Source organism: Dermacentor silvarum, chromosome 7 (genome assembly GCF_013339745.2).
Source record: "Dermacentor silvarum isolate Dsil-2018 chromosome 7, BIME_Dsil_1.4, whole genome shotgun sequence".
NCBI classification, from domain to species: Eukaryota; Metazoa; Arthropoda; class Arachnida; order Ixodida; family Ixodidae; genus Dermacentor; species Dermacentor silvarum.
The window spans coordinates 80235357-80254907 of record NC_051160.1 but is presented as its reverse complement, the minus strand read 5'-3'; the positions used below and the strand labels follow the sequence as shown (position 1 = coordinate 80254907).

Sequence of the window (19551 nt, the reverse complement as noted above, 5' to 3'; positions counted from 1 at the left end):
CCGGGCCCGGAAATAATCTACGTTACCCGCCCGGCTCGGCCCACCACCCTTTACCTTAAGCCCGAGCCCGGCCCGAGCCCGGCTCGAAACCGGCCCGAACGCGGCCCGAGACCGAAAAATACATGTTTTTCAGAGTTGAGAAGCCCGAGAATAACTCGTAGAAAGCCCGAGCCCGGCCCGGGCCCGTGTCAAAAAACCCGAGCCCGGCCCGGGCCCGGGTCAAAAAGCACACGCCGTGCCCGAGCCCGGCCCGAGCCCATGAGAAAACTGCTCTACCCGGCCCGGCCCGGCCCACGGGCCGGGCCGGGCCCGGGCTTTCGGGTAAGCCCGAGCCCGGGCAGTGCTCTGATGTAGATACATTATGCTGTAAAGTAATTATTTAAGAAGGAAATTGGTCAATTTTTGTTACCTTGTAGAATATGTGCGCGTCAGTTCGAGGTAAATTAACTGTGAGTTAGATCAAAGTATAACTAGTGTGACAACAATGTCGTTACAACGACCTTTTTTTTTGAAATCGATACTTGAAAACATGAGTCACAGAATAAGGACAAGGTTTTTGCGCGGAAAATCTTTGCTTGAACTGAAGAAACTTTTTCAAAGGTACGTTCGTGGCACATAGAACACTTCTATAATCTCGAACTTACCAGCTTCCGAAAGTAAGCCCACGAAAGCTCGGACAATTAATAAGAGGCCTTCTGGTGCGCCAGCCTACACCGGTTGTGGTCCAAAAACCCGAGTCAGAACCCAGAGTCGTCAAAACACAACAGACTATATTTTTCAAATAAGACAGTTACGTACGCACATGTACACTTCGGCTGGGCACATCACAATAGAATTCAGATGGGTGTTAACACAACAAAATAATTACCGACTAGAACTAAGAGTTCAATGCGCACACTACAGATTGAATAGGAGTAAAAAGTGTCCATTCGTATTCACCCGTGCTGGTCTTGAGCGGGACGATCTCGGCGTACCTCGAGGTAAATCTCGAAGAAGGATCTTCTTCCGGAAATGCAGACGCTCGGATAACTCGTCGACTAGCTTGCCGGGGAATCCCTTCTTCCGTAGATGGTTGGTCTTGACGTCACATCTCTTCACTGGCGCGGTCAGATCCCACTAAATGATTCCCGCACGGCGTTGTTATCGCCTCCGCCGGCATTTCTCGAACTTTCTGACGGAGTCGGGCTCCCATAGCACGAACAAAGCCTGGGAACCTTCTTGACATTTCTCGCACTTGACGCTGCTACCGCCGAAGAGTCTTCGAGGAGTGTGGTGACTCATCAGTTGGCGCATGCTCGGGCTGTTTTACTCCCTCTCTCACGGCTCGCCATGCGTAGAGGTCTGAGAGGGTGTTTCGGCGCGCGCCCCTCTAGATACCGTAGCCTTCGCGTATCTTGTAGTCTCCGTTGATCGCGGCAGCTGTCTGTGGCGTATGTGCTCTCTCCCTCTATCGACGTTGCCGCGGAGCCGACGTGCTCCTTCACTGGCTTGTCTGACACGCGGAGCGCGCTTTGATTATGCGCGCTTTTGTGACACGGCCCCACACTGTCAGGTATTACGCAATAATATCTAGAGAAAACAAACAAGTAGCGCACACAAATGTCGACTACGCATGAGTCCATAGGTCCATAAATCAGTCTACCACAAATCACAGGTCACTTCACTTGCGACACATCGTGTACAAACAAGCCACAGAAGTACACTTGTACTACACAATAACACATATATCGCGTAATAAGGCAGAAATAGGAAACAGGGCATGCAACAAATAAACAAAACTGTGGCAGGGTAGCCTTACATAGCCCCCCCCCCAAAAAAAAACAATCTCGTCATGATGCATGAATAAACAACAATTTCACTCATCAAATGAATTTGCACCACACGTGACCGTCAACGCATTTAAATCTGACTAAGATAATCGGCACCAACGTTTTCACTACCCTATATATCTTCGACTCGGAATTGATGTTCTTGGAGCAGCAGACTCCACCGTAAGACCCTACTGTTGAGATGTTTCGCTTGTCTAATGTAGCGGAGTGGCTGACGGTCTGTCTGGACCGAGAAAAGCACTCCGTACAAATACATGCTAAATTTCTGCATTCCCCAAGCAAGAGCGAAGCATTCCCTTTCGATGGTGCTATACAAAGCCACGAAAGTGTCAAACTAGAGAGACCATATAGAATTCGCTGATGTGTCGAAACTGATCAACAAGAATAAAGTAAGGGACATCCGAAATTATAACGTGGACATAGTGAGGAAGCAGTAAAATATGGATGCAGCATGAAATCAGTGAGAAGAAAACTTGGAATAGGACAAGGCAAAATGTACGCACTGAAAGATAAGCAGGGTAACATCATAAGCAATTTCAATGACATAGTAAATTCAGCGGAAGAATTCTATACTGACCTGTACAGTTCTCAGAGCACCCTAGCTATATTCATTCGTAGTGATGAACGGGATACAGAAGCCCCTTCTATAACTAGCGATGAAGTTAGAAGGACCTTGAAAGACATCACCAAGGGAAAAGCTGCTGGAGTATATGGAATAACAGTCGATTTAATCAAAGATGGAGGAAATATCATGGTTGAAAAGCTTGTGGCCCTTTATACGCAAAGCCTCACCACTTCAAGTGTACCAGAAAACTGGAAGAACGCCAACATTATACTTATCCATAAGAAGGGAGACGTTTGAAGAATTATAGACCGATTAGCTTGCTTTCAGTAGTGTATAAAATATTCACCAAGATAATTTCCAATAGAATCAGGGCAACACTTCAGCCAACCAAGAGAACAGACTGGTTTCAGGGAGGGATATTCTACAATGGATCATATCCATGTCATCAATCAGGTAATAGAGAAATATTAGGAGTATGATCAACCTATCTATATGGTTTCATAGATTATGAAAATATCGTTTGATTCTGAAGAGATATCAGGAGTCAGAGTCATTGCGTAGCTGGCAGATGACTTCGACTGACAGATAACATTGTCCTATTCAGCAACAATGGGGACGAATAACAGCAAATGATTGAGGACCTTAACCGAGAAAGTGTAAGAGTGGTGTTGCAGATTAATATGCAGAAGACAAACATAATGTTCAATAGCCTGGCAAGGGAACAAGAATTGAGTATCGCATGTCAGCCTCTAGAGTCTGTAAAGGACTACATTTATCTAGGCCAATTACTCCCAGGAGACCCTGATCATGAAAAAGAAATTTATAGAATAATAAAATGTGGTTGGAGTGCATACGGCAGGCATTACCAAAGCCTGACTGAGAGCTTAACAAAGAAGCTCGAGAACAAGTTAAGGACCGCCCACAGAGCGATGGAAAGAAAATTGTCAGGGGTAATATTGAGATATAGGAAGAAAGTGGTGTGGATCAGAGAGTAAACGAACATAGCGGATATTCTAGCTGCTATTAGGAGAAAGCAATGAAACTGGGCAGGCTTGGTTGGAGTGCATACGGCAGGCATTACCAAAGCCTGACTGAGAGCTTAACAAAGAAGCTCGAGAACAAGTTAAGGACCGCCCACAGAGCGATGGAAAGAAAATTGTCAGGGGTAATATTGAGATATAGGAAGAAAGTGGTGTGGATCAGAGAGTAAACGAACATAGCGGATATTCTAGCTGCTATTAGGAGAAAGCAATGAAACTGGGCAGGCCAAGCAATGCGTAGGGTGGATAGTCGGTGTACCGTTAGAGTTACAGGATGGGTATCAAGAGAAGGGAAGCACAGTCGAGGACGGCAGAAAACTAGGTGGGGTGATGAAATCAGGAAATTTGCATGTGGAAATTGGAATCACCTAGCGCAATACAGGGGTAATTGGAGGTTGCAGGGAGAGGCCTTCGCCCTGCAGTGGATATAGATAGGCTGATGATGATGTTAGCCACTAGTTGGTTGAGATTTCTTGCGGCGCGTCATTACAGAAAAAAACTGTAAGACCTTCCACTGGAGTGCAGATGGAAGACCAGCGAAGCTGTACTATGGCGGGAAATAGGCATTTCCAATTATGACTATTAAGATGTGATGGTGTAATTGGTTATTTGAACTATTAAAGAACTAGAAATATATATGATCTGGTGGTTTTCATTTATTTAGTGAACACAGGGACCATGGCCTTTTGGTCGCTACGGTACACCGCCATAGGGTGTAGGGCAAAAGTTGGCACCTTCTTCATAAACACGTCACCAACGCCGCGCGCCTTCGGTGCGAACGCGGGCCAAATGCCACCACCATCGACAACATTTCTGCGCGTTGTTTGTGTGACCGCACACAACCTCTGTCAAAACACTGGCGTGAGCAAGCGCGCCAGCAGCAGCGAGTAAAAGTTATTGCGGTCTATGACTTCAACGGAAACTTAGCGGCGAAAGCACAGCTCATACAAAGGTAGGAGCCGTGTTGCAGATCGCTTTTAAGGTACGGTTCACGCGACTGCCTGGCGCCGCGCAAAGTACAAGTTGCTCGCAGAGCAGAAGCCGCAACCCCTCCCTCCCGCACTGCTTTCCCGCTGTCCTGCTTTCGCGTGGGCGATTGAGTCGCCAGTTTCCCGTCGCTCGTTGCGTTGTTCCTCCGAAGGAACGGCACGCGGCCGAGCCATGGCGAGTCGTAAGGGCAACTGATAAGAGTGCTAGCCTGATGCCTACGTGACGGAACGGCTAAACACCGTTGTCGACACTGTTAGGGGAGAGGCGGGCGAGAGCCCAGAGAGAGTCGGTGGCACAGGCGGCAGAGCTGCGCGCATGTGCCGCAGTGGGAGGGCGGGCACGCACACGCACAGTCTAGGGTAAGGGGGGTGAATCTTCCTATACCTTCCATTCGTTCTCGTATAGCAGACGCTCAGTCGACGCTAGCGCCAAGGCGCACTTCAGTTACGCCCCAGAACGGTTGACGGTACTTCGGCGGCGAAAATTAAAAAAAAAAAGAAATGCGGCGCGATTTTTCTTTTACTTTCCTTCTTTCGCTATAGCACTTATTTGTTCCTGTTTTATGATAACGTTGCTCCTATCGCTTTTCCTTTCCCTCATGACTTTCCTACCCCTCCTCGCATGTCGCCCCCCCCCCCCCCTCATGCTTCGCGCAGTTTTTTTTTATTTCTTTAGCTGTCCGCGGTGCGACCTATTTTTTTTTTTTCTTTTTGTAGAGGCGTTATCAGACGCCCCGCCGGACCGAAGCGCGCACTGCTGTGGCCGTGCCAGGCGTTGTGCGCAGTGGGTTCCGTTTGCGTTTTCAAGCACTCAATCCCGTTCATTATTACGATCAAGCAAGCATGTGGCCAAATTATATTAAAAAATAATTCCACTTTCAACACAACAGTTCTTTGGGCTCACTTTATTGTGTTCGTTTGCGAAAACCAAAATGGGAACAGACAGTGCAACAAACCGCGGATAGTGTTTCATGTACACACATGTAAAAAACATTTATTGTAATTGCCCTAATGGCCAATGCGCAGAATAGCTTCTCCCGGCCTGCTTCTTGCAATTTTGGTTTCGATTTTGGTTTTGCATCCATCTCATGGATGGCACGGCAATTCGCGCGGACATTTACGCGGACAGATCACTACTACAGAAAACTAGCGGAGTTTCCGAGGCCTGTTAGGGTGCCTCGATGCCGTCCTCGCTCACCGCTCCCCTTCCACTGGGAAGTCGCGTTCGCTCTCCGCCGTGCGTTAGGTCCCGGTGAAACCACGCGTCCATCGCCCTCGCTCGCTTGCACTCGCACATACAGCATGGGGCCAATGAGAGTTTTTTTGTGTTGTAGGGAAAGCTACACTGGCCGCACTCGCGCCGTTTCGCTGTGGCCGGTGGCAGTACCGCGAGCTGAGCCGTTGCCTAGTAACCGCAGCAGCTGGCTCCGCAGCTGACTGGCAACGTTTCTTTCTCTATGGTATGACCATGCCGCGGCGTCTCACGCCTCAAGCGGCGTGAGAGAGAGAATAACTTTATTGAGAATGCCTGCAGAGTCGATTCGGCTCCCTCCACGCAGGGAGGACGAGCTTTCATCGCGACGCGGCCACTACGTCAGTCTCGTGCGTTATGCTCCTCGAGGTCTTGCTCCCTCGCTACTTCCGCGGGTCCGAGAGGGCCACCGCCCCCTTCCTGGGGGTGCCACCCCCCTTTTCCTCGGTTTCGCTCGGTCGCTGCCTTTCTAGAGCTGCCGAGACCTGCTGGATGGCCTTGAGTTGTGTCTCTTGATCGTAGATCCTCGTTGTAGCCTCTAGCTGCGGCGGGATCGTCGTCTTCTCACTGGCTTCTCTCGGATTTACGCCACTGTCCCAAAGGATGTGAGCCGCGGTAGCTCTCTCCTTCGCACACAGTCTACACACGTCACTCGTGTACACACTCGGACACACGTGCTTAGCTAGCACCGGGGTGAGCAGGGACCCCCTCTGTAATTGTCTGTATAACACTGCCTCCTTCCGGGTAAGCCCCGGGTGAGGTGGTGGCATAGTCTGTCTGTTCAGTCTGTACCATTTCACTATTTCGTTGAAGGTGGTCATCTTGTGATTGGCACTGTACCGCGACCAACACTCCGAGTCGGCCGTGTTTGCAGCCGCGCGGTTGGTTTGTCCTCGCGCGGCTGCGTTGGCCGTCTTGTTGTGGTTCGCGTTCCCGCGTTCCGACACGTCACTGCCCATGTGGGCCGGAAACCCCTTGATCACAGCAGCACTTTCGCGCCAGATGTCTTCGAACTTGCGCAGTATGCGCGCAGCCTCACTACATACCATACCCTTGGCATTGTTCTTCACTGCCGTTCTAGAGTCACACAGCACTGTAGTGCATCCGGGGTCGGAGACGGCCAAGGCGATAGCCACCTCCTCCGCTTGGTGCGCTTCTCGAGTCCGGACGCTCGCTGCGGTCTTCGTTGCACCCGTCGATGCTCCGACGACCACCGCCGCGTATGCGTCGTTGCTTCCTCGATACTCCGCCGCGTCCACGTAGACGGCGCCTTCTTCTCTGGCGTGGAGGTCCACGAGAGCCCTGACCCTCGCCAACCTCCGCTCCTTGTTGTGCTCGGGGTTCACGTTCTTCGTGATCGGGCAGACCCTGAGCTTTCTATTGATGCTATCCGGTATAGGTGCGTTGTTCTGCTGCTTGCCTTCCCTCGCCTCGAAGCCAAGGTCCCGCAGTATCTGTCTTCCGGTTCTCGGTTCAGAGAGACGTTCCAGTTGCGCCGTTCTATGTGCCTCGGCTATTTTGTCCAGCGTGCTGTGGACTCCCAGCGCCATGAATTTTTCGGTGCTCGTGCTCCCGAGGAAACCGAGTGCCGCCTTATACGCCTTCCGTATGGTGGCGTCTATCTTGTTACGTTCACTCGGCCTCCAGTTGTGGAAGGCGGCGACGTACGTTATGTGGCTAACTGCAAAGGATTGAACGAGCCTAGTCAGGCTCTCCTCCTTCATCCCCGCTCTTCTGTTGGACACCCTCTTGATGAGTTTCATTGCCGCGGCCGCTTTGCCCGCGAGCTTGTTCACCGTTTCACCGTTGACTCGATTTCGCTCGATGAGCAGCCCGAGCACTCGAATCTTCTCGACCTCCGGTATTACTTGTCCTACCGCCGTCTTGATCGTGATCTTGGGATGCTCGTACTTGAATTCCATGTTCTGTGTTTTCCTGCCCGCTCCTTTCGGTGGCATCACCAGCAGCTCGGACTTGGCCGGAGAGCAGACGAATCCAGACCCGTCTAGCTGCTCCTCGATGGCGTTGACCGCTTCTTGCAGCGTTGTCTCGATGTGTCCGTCACTTCCTCCCGGTACCCATAGCGTAACGTCGTCGGCGTAGATGGTGTGCCGGACTCTCGTTACTCTTTCTAGCCGGTTGCCCACCCCGATCATCACGAGGTTGAAGAGTAACGGGGAGATCACCGAGCCCTGCGGGGTTCCGAAGCTGCCCAGCTTCTTCTCTGCGAGCTGCAGGTCTCCCGCGCAGATTTCGGTGGTCCGTTCCGTCAGGAAGTCTTTGATGTACTCGTATGTCTTTCTGCCCATGTTTAGCCTGCATACTTGGGCCAGGATAGCCGAGTGCCTCACTTTATCGAAGGCGCTCTGCAGGTCCAGCCCAAGTATGGCTCTGTTGTCCTTGGCGGCCGTCATATCGTCGATGATCTCGTTCTTCAGTAAGATCTTGGCGTCTTGCTTCCCGAGCTTGTTCCGAAACCCTATGATGGAATTTGGGTAGAGCTCCGATTCTTCCAGGTAACGCTGCCACCTGTTCATGAGAACGTGCTCGAGGACCTTTCCCACGCACGAAGTGAGCGAGATCCGCCTGAGGTTCTCTATGTTTGGTGGTCTGCCAGGCTTGGGGATGAGGATCGTCTTGGCTGCTTTCCATTGCTTGGGTAGCCTTCCATCTTGCCAGCACTTGTTTTGTAGAATTTCGTGAGCGTTTCGATGGCCGCTTCGTTGAGGTTCTTGAGCGCTCTGTTGGTCACTCGGTCGGGACCCGCGGCGGACCTGCCATTGAGATCCTGCAGGGCAGCTCTGACTTCCCATGTCTCGATGTCTCGATCTAGCGTCTCGTTCTCGTTGCCTTGGTAATCCGGGTGTCTTTCCGTGGCGGTGGTCGGTAGGTACTTAGCGTCCAAGTTCCACTTGATCTCGTCCTCTCCGTGTTCGCAGATTGTCTTGTGTAGGATCCTGGCCAGGTTGTTGTGTTCGTGGCCCTTGGTCTTTGTTTCGTCGAGGAGGTGCCGCAGCATGTTCCACGTCTTGCCCTTGTGTAACTGTCCGTCGGCTTCATTGCAGGCCTCGTTCCATTGTTGGGTGCATAGCACCTTGCAGTGAGCCTCGATATGCCTGTTGAGCACGGCGATCTTCTTCCTTAGACTTCGGTTCGTTCGTTGCTTCTGCCACCTCGCCTTTATGGACTGCTTGCCTTCTATCAGGCGGGCCAGCCGACTGTCCATCTTGTCTATCCGTTCGTCCGTTTCCAGCTCTTTGGTGGCTCTTTCCGTCGTCCCAACGACGTTAGCCGCCCATTGCTCGATGTCCATAATGTCCGGTTGCACCGCGGGTAGTGCCTTTCGAAAGGTGTCCCAATCCGTTATGCGATGCTTCCTTATGCCGGTGTTGCCTTGGCCTTCGAGCGGTACGACGACCTCCACGATGTAGTGATCGCTGCCCAGCTCTTGTCCCGTCTTTCTCCATTCCGCTTCTCTCGTTCTTTCTTCGGTTTTGACGAAGGTAAGGTCCGGAGTGGTTTCTCTCGTAACCGATGTACCGATCCTGGTGGGAAAGACCGGATCCGTGATTAGGTTCAGTCCCACGTCGGTGGCATCTTGCATCAGCTCTCTTCCCTTGACCGTCGTTCTTTGGTAGCCCCAGTCATGGTTCGGAGCGTTAAAGTCTCCGCACAGTAGGAGCGTATTGCTCCCCGCGACTCTACTCGCCTTGTGAAGGAGTACCTTGAACTTCTGTTGTCCGTGAGATGCATTGCTGTAGACGTTCACCAGGAAAGAGCTCTCCTTCCTCTTCTTGCCCGTAATTACTTCCACCGTGCAGTGTTCGATGGCGCTTCTGCCGATCAGCTCGTGTTCTATGAAGGTGATCCCTTTCCTAACGAAGGTGCAGACCCCTCTGCCCTTGCCCTTGGACGTGTCCCTTTCGCTCGGCGGGCTGTCGTGCGACCGGTAGCCCGGGAGTCTCGGTGTCTCTTCGCTGTGTGTTTCTTGTATCATTATTACGTCTGGTTTCCTCGTTTGTTGCTGCAAGTGTTTCAGCAGCACCGCTCTCTTGCCCGTAAAGCAGTTGCAATTCCAATGCCAGACCAAGAGGTCTCTCACTGGCGGTGTGGTTACTGCTATGCGTGCTGTCCCGGCTTGATTGCTGCAGTTTGGCGATGATCTGTGCTTCCATACTTTGCATTTGTGCGTGTATGTGCGCCTGCAGCTGTGTTTGCATCTGCGCCATCATGTTCTGGATCGTGCTCTGAATGTTGGTTGTCATCTGCTGAACCGTTTGCTCGAGCGCGGTGAGGCGTTCGTTGGTTACCTTGCTGGTCGCCTCAAGATGGTCGAGTCTGTCGCCCTGTTTTTCGATGCTCTCCGTTATCTTTCGTTCTTTGGCGCCCTCTATGGCTCTCCTCTTGGGAGCCGGTCCTGCCGCTATCGTGGCTCTCGGGTCCACCTCGACCTCTGGTTCGTCCTCGGTCATCTCTTGTTTCCTCTGTTGTGCGGGCGTCGGCTGCTGCTGTTGCTGCTGCTGCTGTTGCTGCTGTGGCTGCTGTTGCTGCATCGCAATTAATGTCGTTAGCTTCTCGTTGATTTCCTTGATGGTTGCGTCCTGTTCGGCGATTCTCCGCTTTAGCTTCTCGTTCTCCTCTCTCAAGGCTTTCTCCACCTCGTTCGCTTCTTGGATCTTCGCGGCGTTTTGCGCTGGTGGTTGTCTCTTCTCTGCCATGTTTGCCTTGACTGCGTCGGCCCAGGAGCCTCTCTCCCTCGACTGCGACAGTCTGCGGCGACTGGCACTCCTGCCTATTTTGCTGTCGTCCCTTTTTCGGCTGCTGTCGCGCTGCTTTGATTCCCCGCGGGGTCCCTCGGCAGGCGACGCTCGTCGCGGCGGAGAGCTTTCCGGGTCCGGTTGCTGCTGCATGGCTTCCATCTTGCGTTCCCATTGCCGCTTCTTGACCACGTACGGCATCTTGTACTTGTTTTTGCATTCCCTCTCGCCCGTTGGGTGCTGTCCCCCGCATAGCTTGCACTTGGGCTCGCATTCGCGTTCGTGACCCTCTCTGGGGTTCGCGATTCCGCAGCCGAAGCACACTTTGGCGTTGGTATTCGGGCATACGTCTCTTCTATGGCCGACCCTGCCGCATTGCTTGCACACGTCAAAGTGCTTGCGGTAAAGCCCGCACTTGACCAATATCGAGCCATACTTGACGTAGTTCGGTACTTTCTGTCCTGTGAAAAGTACTATCACCGGGGTTTTATTGCCGATTCTGTGCGCCTCCATCGCTAGGGGGTTGTAGGGCTTCACGATGTTTTCGGCTATCTCCTCCGGGGTATCGTCTACGGCTATGCCTCGGATGACTCCCTTGACCGTGCCATCCGGCGCCGTTCGGTAGGCGTTAATTTCGTATGTCTTACTTCCTATGTTAAGGGCTTTGACCTTAAGCCCAGACCGCACGTACGCTTGCGAACGCGCGCGAGCTCGCGTCCACGCGCCCACGCATGCGCAGACAGTGCAGCACGGCTCGTACGCGTCGAAACGCGGCGCGATCTCGCTGATCAGCTCCTCTCAGTTATCGCGCGCCTGGGCTGCCTCGCGTCGGTGCGCCTGGCTACGCAGCGACGGCGCGGTACATTCAACTCTCAGTTAAGCAGAATTATACCATGCAAGAAAGTGCTTCTTCACTTTTTGTGCTGATCTAACAGCTCCAAAAAGATAAGAATTACGTTTATAAATATCGAAGCATTTTGAAGCACTGCCAACAACGAAATACGAAGTGGCGTCTGCCAAGGTGTAAACAAGTGAGGCCAGTGAGCGCGCGCTGTCGCGCGTATTTGTGGATGCAAACCGCCATTCCTCGCTAGGCGCGGCAACCACAAGACGCGTAGACGCGCGCTTTCGCGCGTCCGCAAGCGTACGTGTGGTCTGGGCTTTAGAGTACAGCGTGGCGCGCCTCTCGTCCGGGGTGCTGACCACGATGATGTTTTGCTGCGCGTTTGTGCAGATGGTGTCTGCTTTGGCTTCTTCCTTCGTTACTCAAGCCGCCGTCCTGACGACCGACATAACTGAAGCCTGCGTTGTCGCTACGTTGAGACCGCCACGTGGTCTCATGACTACCTTGGTGTCTTCTTTCGGCATATCTATCGGCATCCTCGCCGCTTTCGTTACCGAAGCTGCAACTCTCTTAGCAAAGCTGGCCCTGGTCTTGGGTCTAGACTGGCGACTAATGGCGGCGGGCTCACCGTTTTCCTTGCCCGCCATGATCTGCTTGATGCGCTTGCCGGAGGCCGACCAGCCTTGACGCCATGTTGTCTCCCATCGACGTGACCACTTCCATTTCGGACGCCATCTTGGTCGTACTCGTCGCCGGGTTAGGCCTAGCGGCCGGGCCCATCACGACCGGTGGGCGTACTCGTGGTAGGCCTACGTTAGGCTTAGCGAAAAGTCCGCACCGCACTAGCGAAGAGTCCTCGTAAATCGAGAAAAGCACGTACCGCTTGGTCAAAACTGGTACCGGTCGATGCCCCGCACCTTCGCGCACACTTTGGTACCAATTATATCGCGGTAACTGTAAATTAACGCTGCGTTGATTGGCATAATAGCAGGAGTCGATGTGAAGCGCGTCCGCTCCCGTCGACAACCGCGCGTTCTATTGCATCAGGACGTAGGATAAAAAGGTCAAGCGGCGTCTGACACGCGCTTTTCGCCCGGCGAACTGCTCCACTAGAGAGGGTCCGGAATACCAAGTGCGCGAAGCTAGCGTTGGAGACTGAGTAAAAGCTAGCCGTTCGGCTCGCAAAACGCTTGGACTTGTCGGCTTATAATTTATGCCTGGCTTATATCGATCAGTGTATACTTAAGTATAATAATAACAGCTAAACCAAAGGCTAACCAAGTGAAACCAAAATTGAACCAGGCTAAACCAAGCTTTCGCTTTGCGTATCCAGGGTTAGCTGAGCTAAGCCGCAGCAATTTTTTTTTCTATTGCCGGACGCGATGACCGTCGAACAGTGATCCCTTAACAGCTTCGCTGCAAAGAAATACCTTCAGGGATAGAAGCGAAAAAGTGCTCAGCAATCGTTTGGATAAAAAACAAGCATAAAGCAAGCATCCAGACCAGATCGTTGATGATAAGGCACTCCCGATAAGAATAGGGAGCACGTAGCGCTCCCCGAGCGCTCCCCGCATACGTTTCTTGGTAGATAATACTGTTGCGCAAGCTGCCTCTCCGACGGCAGCTAGCGACGTGGGGAGTGGCATCACTAGCCCTTAACCTATAAAATAACGAGCCTAGCAACTGCTTTAATTGTTGGTTTCACCGCCTCTATGGGTAAGCAACGCATAGTTTGAACTCCAGAGGAATCGCTGTGAATACGGGGAGCAGAATGAGTAAGGAAATAGCAATACGACCAGCGGCAGCCAGTTGCCAAAATTACGATTACTACAATTACTGTGAATTACCATCATATCATGATTGTAAAGCAATAGAGCATTGCAACCCCCTCCCCCTAGCCAAGGATTTGTAGCGGGGGTATTGGACAGCTTCAGTGGTAACCCACTTTCGCCCGGCCGGGATGGCGAGTTCGTTTCTTTACTTGACAGGCCGTATTACCACGCCCATGTATCTTTACCAATAATTTTTCATTCTCCTCTGCGTTGGTCGTCGTCTAAATGTATGAAGACCTTCATCATTTATAAAATATTGTGAAGCTATATGAGAATGATTGAAATGAATAGCCACGTGCGCGGCATATTGAGGACACAATTTTAAAATTCAGAGGTGCCTGTTTGTGTTAAGCGATGAAGCTTGTGCAATAATTATTACAGCGTGTACATTTGCTGCAACAAATGTGCACAAGAAATCTGCTTTGGTATAATGCAAATGGTATCCTTCATGTAGCTTCAGCTATATTGCTTTATATGAATACTACGTCCGCGGCCACTCTTTTAATTTCGCGTTTCATTTGCGCACATCCGACTCCAAACCTATTTTCTGTTATGTTTGAGCAACATAAGTGCTCTCGAGCCATGCGCCTGGCATGGCTCGAGAGGAAAGAAATATTTCCTAGTGTCTCTTCATAAACCTTCACCTGAAGAAAAACACACTTTCAAGGACGCGTAACAACTGGGTAACTGAACTGGCAAAAGAAGTTTAAAAGCACGTTCCCAGTTTGCAAAAACAGACAGCTATCTTTTTGTACATTTCGATGGGGGCGAAATGCGAAAACACCCGTGTACTTAGATTTATGTGCACGTTAAAGAACCCCATGTGGTCCAAATTTCCGGAGTCGCCCACTACGGCGTGCCTCATAATCAGAACTGGTTTTGGCACGTAAAACCCCATAAGATATATATATATATCTTTTTGTACGAAAACGTTGTTTCAGATAGAAAAAAAACAAGACAGGACCCCTAACTAAATGACATGCATTTCGTAACATGCCATCTGGCAGAAATCTGTCAAATTATGGAACAACCAGGTGATAAAGAAATTAAACGTGCAGCCGGCCTAGAACCTACCAGCTTGCGCACGCGGCATCAGTGATTTTGATTGGCGGTCGTTAAGAGGGCTCAGCTATAGCATTTATGTGCTGCAGCAGGCGAAGCCATGTTTATACTACGTGTGCGCGCTGAATGCCGCGACCTTGTTATGAAAAATGATTTTGGAACGACTTTTTATTTAAAGAGGGCTGGCTAGCTGCTGCTGTCCCCGCTGAAACATGATTAATTGAAATCGATATATCCCTGGGAATATACCAATCGACGAAACACTTTCATTGCAAATCACTTTTTAATGGCAGAAGAGGCCTCGAAATTTTTGAACGTTTCCATAAGCTCCCATACCACAAGCTTTGCACGTAATTTGGAACAAATATTATGTTAAATAACATTCAAGATTATGTTATCAAATATTACTGAGCACGGTGGTAGAATAGGAGAGGTGGCCAAACGACGCCGCTCCGCCAATGGGCCGCGCATGACGCGACGGCTCTCGAGTTGCCGCAGCTTTGCGTGAGGTGGCAGCAGGGGTAGCCCGGGCTTACTTCTCCGCTCCACCGTACTTGAAAGTACGTAGCAGGTAGGCGTCGCGAGCATTCAAACGGTATTTTTACGTCTCCGACATTCAATAAAAAGCTTCGTATCGTGCTGTCGTACACTATGGGGGTCTTCAATACCACTGAATAGTTACCGTCGCTCAAAACGGACTTGTCGCGCGGATTTACGCATGCAGCGTGACTTCAGACGCGTCGTTTATTCCTTGTTTATTCGATTCTTTTATTTATTTATTTTTGCCAGATAACGAATTGTTCCGACAACTATATGGTGACCAATGCGTCATTGCCAAATAAATTGTATTGTATTGTAGTCCTGCTTGTATTGTATTGTAGTCCTGAATGCTCTGTTGTAATTTTACCCCTCCTGCTTGGGCCCGCGTGGGCCTTCAGTATTTTGTAAATAAATAAATAAATAAAATAAATGAACGACGCTTGGAAGGAATATCTTTTTTATATCTTCACGATCGAGTACACTGGATTCCTCTTCCTCATTACAATATTACCAAACACTCCTTTAATAGCCTATACGGCTATGCAGCAACAGTAGTTAATACTCTTTCCAAACTTATTTTGGCGTGCTGAATAATATATTATTATTATTATTATTATTATTATTATTATTATTATTATTATTATTATTATTATTATTAATGAACAACGTGGGGTCGAAAAATAGCCCCTTTTCAAGCAAGTCACGTAAAGAATAAATCACTGGGAGGACCGGCTGATTTAAAAAGCAAAGTTCATCGACGCTTTCTGCGCCACCGGGATATTCCTTGTAGAAGCTTCAGCGTGCGCGATATGTCTGCAATGTGCATCCCACGTGACGCACACTGCACCGCGTCTACAACGGGATTGATTGTCTTACGCCGTTTCTATTTGTTGCTGCTCAAATATCGAGTGGCCCGCCAAGGTCCGCCGCGAACACGAAGGCTCGGCGGCGCAGGTCTGTCTAGATAGAACGGCATCTACTCCCGTCGTTTACAGTGTCCAGCATTTCGAAGGCGCGTGCATATTTACACTCGCCATCTGACGCTACTGGTGAAGGAGCCTGAACGGCACCTGAAGGGAGCTGAACAGTAATTATACAATTAACCCATCCGGTAGCTTTGCGCCGTTAACCTGATTATAAACAATTGGTGACCGCGCAACAGTGAAATTTAGTTACAGCCAGGTGATCATAAATCAACTACGCCCATAAGCCCAATGCTACCCACAATGATCTGAAAACCAAGTATTTTATTTACGTTGTACACTAGCTGGCAAAATTTTTCATACTTCCAAAAAAATAAACGCGCGTCCCTATAGCGACTAGCCCTTTGTGTCAGCCTTGTCGAGATCAGCCGCGCCGATTAGAAATTTTTAGGCTCCATCAACCCTGATACCCTCCTTTTTGTGGGCAAGGCCGGCAGACAGCCTCTACAAGCTATTGGAAACAGAAACAACGTTTTCAAGCCACACATTTGCGATAATAACCGACGTTTTACAGCACAGCGAAAGCTTGTGATGCGCGTCTTTGAGCCCATCAAACCCCTGGCGCCCCCTGGCGACCGCTGTAGAAACTCGAGAGGTTCGGCGTTGCGCTTGCGGCGCTCGTTTGGCCACCTCTCCTATTCAACCACCGTTATTACAGAGGTCGCATGTTTGGTCTTATGCTGCGTGTTTCTGCGAAGACTATTGGCATTTCTTTTTAAAATAAGTTGTTGCAGATAGCACAGCTTTAATTCTTGAGCTCTATTGCTCAAAGAGGTGGACATTATTTGCATGAAAAATCTAAATTCACATTTGATCATTTAAAGCAATTTCACTAATTACGTTTTCAAAAAAATTACCTTACGCCACATATTCCCGTTTAGAAATGGTAGCCAGGGAGACGATTAGACGTACTCAAATGCAACCGATTCTCAGGATGACACCAATTATAAGATATTAATTCCTAAACTTTGCGAAGAAATACATTGGCAGTCCATTTCCTTTCTTAGTTTCATGCATAAAACGGTGTTTTCTTCAAAATGATTTGGAATGACAGGGCATTTTTGCTGCAATCTTCGTGGTGCATATCTCGAAATTGAATTCACTTATACAATTCGTTTGAAGCGAATATTCCTTGCAGGCTCACCAGTTACAATTGTATATGACAAATGTGCCGCGAGGTAATGGTTTAAAAAATTCATTAGGGAATTTTTGGAACTAGTCTATTATGCATATGGAGCTGAAGCAGCTTATGCTTAGGCAGCTTATGCAGCTCAATTACTAGACTAAATTTCGCTATATGCGAGAGGTGATTTTTAAAATTTGCTTACTATCTTGGCAGAAACTTCACGTAAACTCCAGTCATATATGGTATGTTGGTTTACCAGTCACTTTCGGTGTCTGCACTATTTATGACAATTTTCAGAAGTTCTGATTTGTTTGTAATATATGTAAGTGGCAGTTGTATAACTGATTTATTCCACATTCGATGATATCATTCTTGCACTCGACACTTACAAAAACTGCCAACTGGATAAATCGTATTGCCAAATCTCCTTTCATTACGTTCCCAATATGGTGCTCCTATTGTTTTTTATATGCCTAGTTAACCGCAACTTCTGAAAAAAGATCTCATTAGAAATCTGTTTCCTAAATTAGTAGATTATACAGCTTCCTGACGCAGCGAATACTAAGCAAAGTCGTACCCCGGTTTCCAGGTATTTATGTAATCGCAATACACATAAATTTGAGGAATACTAATCTCCGGCTCACTTATACGAAAAAGCGTTCCAGAATAAATTACGAAATGAAAGAGACGCAGAATAAAATGGACTTTGAAGTTTATTTTTAAGCTAATGTACCAGAAAATTAGTGATCTATGTTCGAGTTCCCCGGAAATAGCTGCAGCTAACACACATCTTCTTACTCATACATGTATCTGCTATGTTGTACAACCGCATGCACAGTTTGCATTCTTGCACAAGGCGTAAGTATCTGGGACATCGTCCCATATATTTCAGCAAAGTTCACATACCAGTTTGAGATGTGTGTTCCACGAACTCGAACTTGGTTCCCGTTACAGGTGTCTGAAAGTTTGTTCTACAGAATAGGTACAGGCATCTGTAAAACACTTACGCAAAACTGTAGCATTTTACTACGACATAATTCCGCTTGTTTATTATTAGGTGATTTCTAAAAGTTAATATTTCAAACTCATTGGGAACGCAGAATGTTTTGTTTTGTCATTTCATCTGAAGCGCCGTTTCTGGAATAAGCGGGAAAAAGTATGAATTTTCCACTTGGCGGATAAATATACGCTGAACGAGAGTAAGGGTGATTGAGCTTCGACTCACAGTGTGCAGAGAAACGTGAAGGCGGTAAAAGGCACGTCTTATGGCACATGCAGGTTTGGAAGCAAGAAAGCTTCCGTGCCAGGGCTCATCATGAACAACTACATGAGCGCTTTCGCTGCGACAGCCGATGTACCAAACGGTCGGAAAGGGAAGAAGCAGCCCAGAACATCCATGGTGCCCGTGTTCGCCAAGAACCACGAACACAGTCTCCTTCTCTTGCAGGCGGGAGCCGGAGGAGGAATTCCTGGAATGTGGGCTCTGGCTCAGGTAACCGGCATACACAAAATATAACGAAACGCGCACGCGGCAAACACGGCCGCAAGTATACATATTCATATCGTTCCCTTTGGATCCAAGCTGTAAGTGAAAAATTTTCGCGACAGTTTTGCACTTAAATTGGAACAACCATAATGCATTTTCATAGAGTATGTTCAGCGGAGAATAACACTGTTGAACTGGCAAGATACGAAATCGTTTTTTTTTTAGTTTTTTTATGAATGCAGTTTTTTAATGCGCCAATACATATGAAATGAAGCATGAAAGTGTTTCTCCGAAAGCTAAGAGGTCATGGGTAAAAAATATTGTTGAATTGCCAGTTAAAGAGGAATGTATGGTCCAAGATAAATGTTTGGTACTTGCTTATGAAAGCTACCAGCAAGCCGTTTTAGTGATGCTAATGATGAACATGAATGAAACTGATCGTAATTTTCCGACACAATAAAAGATTGCATTGTGAATATTTGAAACGAAAAGTACCTCAGTGACAAAGTCGATTGTGGCCTCTCTGTTAAATACTAGTTCAGGCGCAAGTGAACGATTGCTTTCCTGCCTAAGAAGCTTGCGATAAACTTTGTCATAAATTTTGCCATATTGAGGTGCCTTTCTCCCTTTATCGTACTCCGGACCCTATCGTCAGTAGCCGGAATCAATACGAAACTTTAGCTCTGCCGTGTCGTCGAAGAAGTGAAATTTTGCTTAATATATATTTCTCTTTATTACGCACTGGAGTACGTCCCCCAAAGATGGCAGCCAAAGGACATGTTTGTTACCTTTTTGCACCAACATTGGCCGTTTTAGGTCATACAATTTGATCTGCCACATTATCGCCACTTCAATGAAGCTCTAAGTGACTTAAAAACAGTAGAATGTGTTGCGCATAGCTGCGTTGTTAATATGCCGCAGAATAGGATTTTTGTTCACGGCTAGGCTGTTTCAACGTTAATGTAGTTATAAGCTCACAAACTGACGTTGTCGTGGCATTGTGTGTGACAGCTGCCAAATAATTTTTTTTCACACAAACGTCCCGTGTCGTATGTCATTGACACTTCCTGTATCATCTTAATGAAATTTCCACTAAATAGTGTTTCCCTGGAATTCATTAAGGCCATGAGCGTAGTAGGTGTGGACCACAGCACAAGAAGACGTGCCTAAGCCCTTAAATCACATAACAAGCATTTCATTTAGTGCCATCGTGCACCGCATACAGAATTTCTAAATAAAAGCCCTT

The 19551-nt window shown here is 48.7% G+C and overlaps 2 protein-coding genes across 2 annotated transcripts in view; one reads left to right on the top strand and one right to left on the bottom strand.

Moving 5' to 3' along the window:
• The window catches only part of LOC125946830 (scoloptoxin SSD14-like), a 109305-nt gene that overhangs the window by 39687 nt on the left and 50067 nt on the right, over nucleotides 1-19551 (top strand). Inside the window, exon 7 of the mRNA XM_049670913.1 lies at nucleotides 18098-18311. Within this exon, the coding sequence (XP_049526870.1) occupies nucleotides 18098-18311 (214 nt within the window). The remainder of the gene's footprint in view (nucleotides 1-18097; nucleotides 18312-19551) is intronic.
• Nucleotides 5955-8212, bottom strand: LOC119459601 (uncharacterized). The gene has a single exon (XM_037721300.2). The coding sequence runs from the start codon at nucleotides 8210-8212 to the stop codon at nucleotides 6059-6061; it is 2154 nt and encodes a 717-aa protein (XP_037577228.2). The 3' UTR covers nucleotides 5955-6058.

What these genes read in the sequence shown, in the direction of transcription:
- LOC119459601 (XM_037721300.2), bottom strand. Translation starts at nt 8,212, where the DNA reads ATGAACAGGTGGCAGCGTTACCTGGAAGAATCGGAGCTCTACCCAAAT.